General features: G+C 34.0%; 1 protein-coding gene across 4 annotated transcripts in view; it reads left to right on the top strand.

The window, feature by feature from the left end:
• Window positions 1–586: 586 nt before the first annotated feature.
• LOC102675584 (tubby-related protein 4) overlaps window positions 587–8,698 on the top strand; it is a 39,279-nt gene continuing 31,167 nt past the window's right edge. For 3 of the 4 annotated variants that reach the window (XM_006612273.2, XM_006612276.2, XM_006612275.2), the window contains exon 1: window positions 587–1,378. In XM_006612273.2, coding sequence (XP_006612336.1) covers window positions 1,283–1,378 — 96 coding nt within the window. In that variant the 5' untranslated portion in view covers window positions 587–1,282. The remainder of the gene's footprint in view (window positions 1,379–8,698) is intronic. The other variant, XM_006612274.2, reaches the window with a different exon arrangement.

Raw genomic sequence — 8,698 nt, 5'->3', positions numbered from 1 at the left:
AAACGATGAAAAAATTCTTGGAATTTTTCTTCAAATAAAAAAGAAATTACAAATAAAATATTGTAATTAAAATAAATTAAATAATTATTTTATAAAATATAAAATTATCTAAAACTAGAAATTTTTCATATTTTGAAATTCTTAGAGTTAACTGTTCTAAGTTTTTCCCCACCCCAACAGTTTACAGTTCCCTTCTAAGCCTCACTTTCTCTACCTGCAAATTTCCTTCAATACCCAAATCATATCTATTTCGGTTTTCAACTCTTAGCTTATAGCATCAGCTATAGACCATTGAACGTCTCTCACTGTAAAAGAATCGCGACAGTTATACTTCATTTTATAGACATATCTTAATCAGACTTGTACTGAGCGCAAGATATATCAAAATCTCCGCATTTTCCAGATCGGCTAAAAGAAACCCATTTTGAGAAAACAACCATCGGCTCGTCTATCATTTCAATATCAATCTATCATTTCTACGTTGTTGCATGATGTTGCTGGTAGCGCGCAAAAGCTTTTGCAGCAGATTTAACACGGGCAGAGGCCGTCAGGTGGCCAGGAAAGCAAGCAAGCGCGGAGCGCAATCAATACGCTCGCAGAACGCGGCGGTGCCTCGTGCGCGACAGCTCCGGCTGAGCTTTCAGTCGGACGTACGAAAGCGTCGAAAGCTCACGAAAGCTCGTTTCGCTCGCGCGCGTCTTGCCGCGTTGCACCGAATCGTCGTCAAGAGGCTATAGGGTGGTGGACTTGACAGCAAGCGGCAAAATGGCGACTGCGATACGAAACAAATGACTTTTCACCAAAAGTTGATTGTGCAAGCTCCGCGTGATACGCTTCGTATACGCCTAAGACAGATTCATATACATTTGGATCAGCTTTGAGCGAAGAGATTCGAACTCGATGAAACTAGTTGGTATAAGAACGTTGTCCATGATTGGAAGACTCGTTCGATTGTCATCAAAGCTCGATCTTTTTTTATAGAAACAATTATCGAGATTAAAAGTAAAGAAAGTGGATGATTAAGTCGAAATCGACGATATGATCAACGTGGAGAAATTCGTTCGATGACTATTTGGCCGCGTGAAGTTGAGTTAGCTTGGATTTCCGATTATCGATCCAGGTGATCGATTAGCGTGATGAATATCGATAAAGTGGACTAATGATATTAAAAGGTGGCGTGTGGTACACTGCTTCTTAGCTGAGTGACGATCGCGTCGGTTTTAGCCGGCTTCGATGGCTTGACGAATCTTCGCAATAGTTAACGCGATCCATTTATGCGATCATGCATTTGTACTTCGAAAAGAATAACAATGCCAAGTGCGACTGCAACATCTTGTCGCTTAGCTGGATGGGCAAGGTGCCGGACGAGTCGCCAGAGGTATGTGATTTATTCTTTCAATGGTTCTGTATATTTCATACTGTATATTTCATACATTCGTTTTGATAATAATGGCAATCTTGTGAAAATAAGTAAATATAATTCAAACATTTAAAAATTGGAAAGTAAGGAAAAGTCATATTGACAATGAGATATAAGTTATATTTACAATCAAATTTTTTTAAAAAAATTGGAAAAGTATTTTTTCTTTCTTTTCTTAGTAATCCGTTTTAAAATTTTGATGAAGATTATTGATAGACTTGATTTCTTTATAAGTAAATATATTCACTTCTTTAAAATAAAATATTTTGCTGCATCTTCAATACTAATTTTTTTATTGATGGCATAAGAAGACGCCTCAAACCATTATATTGATATTCATAACGAAAAAGCCTGTACTACAGATGTCTACGAGTATCCATATTTTACGAAATCAATTTCACGTGGAGGCAGACCTCCGTTTTAATACGTTTATCGAGCCAATAATAATCCTAATATAACACGATAACGTTACATCAACGATAAATAAGAATCAGCAAGTCCCATAAACGCCATACGGTTATTCTATTGCCCATTTCCTACATTTGTTTTTCCTGTGAATTTTTAGATTGCCACTAGGTTATTCTAGAGACACCAAACACGAGACGATAAATGCCTCGAGAAGTGTTATTTTTTTCTCGACGTCGTTGAAACTTTATGCAAATAAAATTTTCAACTTATTCTTTGACTTTATCTTCAACTTATACATTATGATAAAACTAACATGAAAATTATACAATACGATCAATAATTTCCGATTAAATGCAATATTTTTCGTCTACTTGTTTTAAAAAAATTAGTAATGTTTTTATAAATTCTTTTCACAAAATTTCGCGAAATATGACGAACGAGATATTGATTTACAAAAAATTCATCAAAGTATTCACATATTCACGAGTATCCATATTTCATGAAATCAATTTCACGTGGAGACAGATCTTCGTTTTAATACGTTTATTCGTTCGGTCGGGGCAAAAGGAATCTCGATGATAAAAAAGTGAACTAGTAGTATCGTCGAGGGATTAATTATCGAAGTTGCTTCGTTAGCTAGCTGTATAAGTCCCAGCAGAAACTCAGCATCGCCAACGGCGCATCGTCCACGCTTCGCGCAATATGTATTTTCAAACGAGGGAACGCAAAATGAAAGACGCGCGCGTTTTGCTCGAAGCGAGATATTCTTATATCGGTCGACGATCCTCTCTCGATCATTTCACGAAAGTGGCGTTCTCGCACCTTCGATCGAGATCCATTTTCGCGATCTCGCTTAACCTTTTACGAACAACGATTTTTTTTTTTTATTTTTATTAAATTTCACAAACAAATCTGAAAAAATTCTGGAACACTCATTGAAGTCTCTATAATATGCGATATATATTATTTAAAATCGTATTAAAAATAATAAATTCGCTATGAAGAGATTGGACGAAATTTTATGGATGTGAAGGAATCGTGGAGAGTTAATAATACCGGAGGAGAATTTTTGGCCACCGCATCAAAGCGCGCTAAGAGAGATTGGAATTCGTTTGGGTGGAGGTGGATGCGGCACGTGGAAGCGGCTCAAGCTCTCGTTCGAGGGCGAGAAAAATTCGAAAGGGGTGACAAAATGTGCTTAGGTGTATATGTAGCGTCGACCGCGGCAAAAATAAAGTGTCTCGAGTAGTCGTCTCACAGTCGAGTCCAACTGAACGACCTATCTTTTTCCTTCTTCGTCGCTTTGTACGTGCAGGATGACGCATCGGAGAAGTACTCGAAAAGCAGACATCGAGACGCAGTTATCCTGGTAGGATCTGCGAGAACAATGAGGTGAGATTACACCACTTTGGAAGGATTGTAAACGCTTATTGATTCTTTCATTGGCAGGGTTAACTATTCTTTCGATGTGTTGAATGGCCACTCTCTTTTAGCTTTAGCGTGCCTTTCGTGATAAAAGTTTTAAACAAAATTGCTCGACAACAAGATAATATAATATCATAATAATCGTTTGTGTTGATTCTTTACCAATTTTCTATTTCTTTTTTTCAAATTATATTGACAGTTCGGAGATAACAGAAATTGTAATTGTAAAAAGATAAATATGTAATAAATAAAAAAAATATTCATTCCGATAACAGCTCAAGTGGAATATGACATTAAATCGTATCTGTTGATAATCTTTTCGTTATCGTGCATTCAGTCTAATAATATAGTTATAAAATATAAATGTCTCGATAAATTAAACCGAAAAAAATACACGTTCTTTTTCGTTCTTCAATATTTTTTCGTTATGCGCTATTAAAAATAATAATAAATAATAATAAATATATAATAATAAATAATATCGTGCATTATTATTTAAATTATTAATTAAATAACAAAATTCAACTCGAAATAATTCTTTGAGAGAGGTGAACGAAAAGAAAGAGGCGAAGCTATGAGCAACGCTCACATCCATGGCAGGATCCGTTAAGCAGGATTAACCCGATCGAGGGAAAGTTCGATGCACACAGCGGGACGCAATCGATCAGAATTAATTACGCTTCCTGTGTTACTTGATCGACGAATTCTCCTTGCCCGTCAACCGGTCCGTTTCCCAGAATTAATCGTTGATTAATTCGTTCGGCCTATTCGCGTATATATATATATATATATGTATATATCTAGAGATATCGACCAAGGGAAAGGATTCTGTTATCGGAAAAATAATTGGGTTATTTCTGAACGATAGGATTCGAACATTTCGTGCAACGCTTTCGTTACGATTCGATCGCAGATCTCTCGGTATTTCCCGCCTTTAACTACTTCCTGACCTATATCGGTTGATAAATATTGATCCGGTCATGACATCTAGGTTGCGAATCGATTTTTCGTCCTTCGTGTTCCCAAAGTGTGTTTAGCGATCGCGACGGTTGGTGGACCGTTTAAAAACCGACCGTTAAAACGAGTATAAATTTACACTGACTCCTTTCCCTTACCCTCAGCAAGGTCGTAAAAATAAACGGTTGACCCATTACGCTGTTGAGCGAACGCGAAATATCTGATCGTCCTTAGTTTATTTTGTTTAGAATTTTCGTAAGTAAACAGAACGACGAATTATTTAATTATAAGAAAGGAATAGTAGAATAAAGTAGAGAGTATTTGGTTATTGTAAAAGAGTCGTTTCTTAATATATAATAAAAGAGAAAGTTTGGGAAACATTGTGCTTAAGGGATTTACGATTACAGTGTACAGTTTGTAGGATAGTTAGGCGAATACTTGCGGGAATTGTTTCCCTTGTGAATCCCTCTGATGGCGAGGATGCTAGGAGGATTGCCATACCTTCTTAGGTCTTGCTTCTTTATTAAATCTTTATTAACACTTCCAGGTAGAGATCGCTTTGTGCTTGCTTTCGATTAAACGAATTTTTCCTCTATTACACATCGAATCAATGCTATTTTAAAATTCGTACATAATTGTTCAAATGTTTACGTGCGTATCTATATATAAACATACATATATCGTAGCTCCTCGATGTATTTAACTTTCTTTTCGGAAAATCGTATATTTATTCAAATCCCATTATAGTCAAATGGTATTCTAATATAGATGGTACTCGTAAATTCGTTAAAAAAATGTAATACTTTTCTGATTAATAATGTCTATTCATTTCGAAATCTGTTGGTCGACTATCGCAAGTCGAATATGGACACATTTAAAGCCGTTCGTTCTATTTTCACTAGCATGACGGACACACGGAATAAGCGCGACTTTCCAGATGAAATGATGTGTACTCGAGTTTCACACTCGTCTCGTGGATTGTGCTTGAATCGATACCATCATTATTGAGGACCGTTTTATCTTCGTCGCGTGCATTGTTCGCGATTAAATCCAATGGCATCACTTAGACGGTACTTTTTCAAGTGCTTGGCTGTATCGACGCGTATCGAGCAAAGGAACGCGTAATGAATTTTTCTTTCACAGTAATTTTTCCAGATGAAAGATATTTTTATTACATCGGAACAAAGATTGGCGGAATGAAGGGATATATTCTGTTATGGCTTTTATCCAGAGAACTCCATAAATTACCATTTCATTTACCATTCATTTCGTATACTGCACGTATTCGCCAATGATCTTGATAATTTTTTTTTTTAGACTTTCTAAATATATTCGTTTTTTCGCGTGAATCAAAAATTACCAGGAAGGAAACGATTTTTAACGATCGATGTGATATTATTTATATATATATATATGTATCGAAAGTAAAGTACTCGTTGCAAATAATTGTCGATTATTAAATTTTAGACTAATTATATACGAATTTTTTATCAATGACACGAGTAATAATTACCATGGGATTACAATTTCAGGAAATCGGTGTCTATGGTTATTAGCTGCTTATAATCGTGCAATAATATACTATAAGCCGTAATGTAATCACATTAAGACGCTTGAATGTACACACGCGACGTTGTTCATAAAGTAACGTAAGAGAAAAAGATGTGAGAAAAAAAAGGGGAAGCTTTCAAGAGAACTTTGTCATCTTTTGTAATCTTTTTGTCTCTCGTTTGTCAAATTTCAAAATTCTTCTCGTTCAAACAGTAAATTTCCATTAATCCTTCCGGTATCTGGATTCTCCATTTAATTCTTAACCGTTGAAAGTTGGTCGCAAGGAAAATTTTACTTTCCAACGGGCGCGAAGGCAATTGATTCGCCCGTTAAGTCGATCTCTTCGTTCCGAGCTGTTGAATAATTTGACTCTAAAAGTTACGAGCGTCGTACCGAGTTTTCACAGTGGAAAATGGCGGAAAAGTAGACCAGGGATGAAAGTAGTACAGTGGATCTTTCCGGTTTTCGGGTCAGATTTTAAAGAATCGTTCAAACAAACGATTCGATTCGAAAAGGAAAAATTCGAATTTACACGTTATTTTCGTATTCTTGTTCTCAATAGGACGTAATTCAATAGGAATATAAAAATTGGTTCTCAACGCTATCGAAAATTTAGCGATCCGATTCCTTTCGAGGATCCATCCAAGACAAGCGGTTCCATTGTTCTCTCTCTCTCTCTCTGTTAAGCCATCTTGGTTCTTTGTTTCCCGAGCTGGCTGCTTGCTGCGCGAACAAATTCTCTTATTTCTACGTTCAGCTGCGTTTCTTGCGCGAACAATTTTTCACGCTCGAGAAGGATGGATATTCGATCAAGAAGTCGCGTACAATCTTTCTTCTTCTCTCTTTTCTGTAAATTGTGTAAATGTATTTTTGAAAAGACTTTTGTATAAATATTTTATATGAAACATACTTCAATTGTTCTTCAATAGTTGATCATGTTAATATCGTTTGAAAATCTAAAATCTAAAATGTTTGAATTAAACGAATAATTATTGTTTACAAAGGAATGTTTTAGAATTATAATAATAGTTTATTGATTATTAATTTCCAAATATAATGAAAAATTTTCTTCATTTGTGAATATATATGGATAAATGAATAACTCTCAAACGTGTTTTCAATTTTGGAAAATAATTTGCTCGAAAATAATTTATATAAACCAACATACAATTATTTTGAAGATACTATCAAGTTGAATAAAATAATAATTTCAAACTTACTTTTCTATATTTTCTTTTCAATTGATAATTAATGTATAAAAAATTAATATCCAATATCGTTAGTTTTTCAATTTAATTTCCATCTAAGGAATACTCGTCTATTGATCAAGAAGAATACAAAAATATTCGATATTGTTTTATTAATTATATACCTGTAATTATCAGTTGGAAATGTCAGCAGTTTGAAAGATTCAATTGCCTTTATGTACGGATCGAAAGCATAAAGCATTTAATAACTATCGAGCAGATCATAAATGGAATGATGAACTGAATTGCGACAACGATAGAACAGATCAAGATTGCTTTATTAATTTTATCGCTTTATACACTTGTAATAAATTTATTGTGAGTAAACTGTACACTCTATCGAATGATTGAAATTTGAAAAAAAAAGTTTTCTAAACGAGAAAAAAAACTCGTGGATAAAAAATTCCATCATCGGAATATTATATATGTGAAACATTCAATTTTTTTTCGAATAGATAACACTCCATTTAACCTCTTAATTTCGTTACTGTACATATATCACACACAGTTCCCGAAAGTTTAAAAATTTATGATCACGATTTACAATTTTTAACACATGCTAACTTTTAAATTTCCAATATTATTCTTTTTCCAATATTGTATCCAATATTATTTGTCGAATCATGATACGATTATTTCCTCGTCACTTATCTTGCAATTACTATAATCTAACCTATATCAATGTAATGTATCAAAATATGTATGATTCATTCGACTTTAATTTTCTTGTTATCGATATTACATAATTGTGATGAATCACGTTTGGTAAAAACGTTAAACTTTATCCAAATATTATCCAACTTTAATTATCCTATAATAAAAACAAAAAAAAAAGAAAGAAAGGAAAGAAAAAAGCTGTTTCCGATGTTATTTGAAAGGAAATCAAAAAAGTTTAGAGAGATTGAATTTTAAAAGTGGATGGGATCAATCGAGAGAGAAGGTTAACAGCAAGAAGAATTACACTTGTTTATCCGAAAGTACAAAATAGGAAAAGTTTCGAAGTAAGTGTTTTAAAATGGCGATACTTTGGAACAACGGACGGAGCGGAACCGCGTTGCATATCGTAACGATCGTGTTTAGTAACCAAATTGCTTATAATTTATCCTAACCTAAGAATTTATCGCAAAGTTTCACCGAACGAACCAAATATCCGACAAATGTACAATTGCACTTTTTAAATAAAAAGTTTTCTAGGTTTTTATTACTCTTCCAAATTTTTATTTTTATTTATTTATTATTTTTTTTTTTTTAAGAGAGGAGAGGGGAATAAAAAGATATCCACGTTAAATCGATGAAGCGGAAAATTAATATTCTCGTTCATCGAGACAGGATAATATAAAAAGTGAACATCGCATAATAATAAATTCAATTTCGCTATCGAGAGAATAATTGTAAAATATTCTTCAAAACTTTTACGTGTTTTTTTACGAATATTTTTACTTTGGTCTTTCTTAACCAACCTCTGGTGAATTTCTCTGAAACTTAAGAAAAATTATGCGTTTATATTTTTGCGCGGAACAAGATCAATCACAATTTTACTTAATTTAATATTTTGAAAGCGCGGCTACCACGCGATAAGCCGAGGCATCGGATTTCGTAGTGGCAGTATTGAATTACTTAAACATTTAAATAAATGATTCGCGGTTTCCTTCGACGGTTTAAAAGGGTCGTGAATATTATGGATCGTGGG

This window comes from Apis dorsata, unplaced genomic scaffold, assembly GCF_000469605.1.
Source record: "Apis dorsata unplaced genomic scaffold, Apis dorsata 1.3 scaffold_102, whole genome shotgun sequence".
Classification (NCBI taxonomy): domain Eukaryota; kingdom Metazoa; phylum Arthropoda; class Insecta; order Hymenoptera; family Apidae; genus Apis; species Apis dorsata.
Note: the sequence above shows the minus strand (reverse complement) of the source record. Positions and strands in the feature narration are given on the sequence as shown.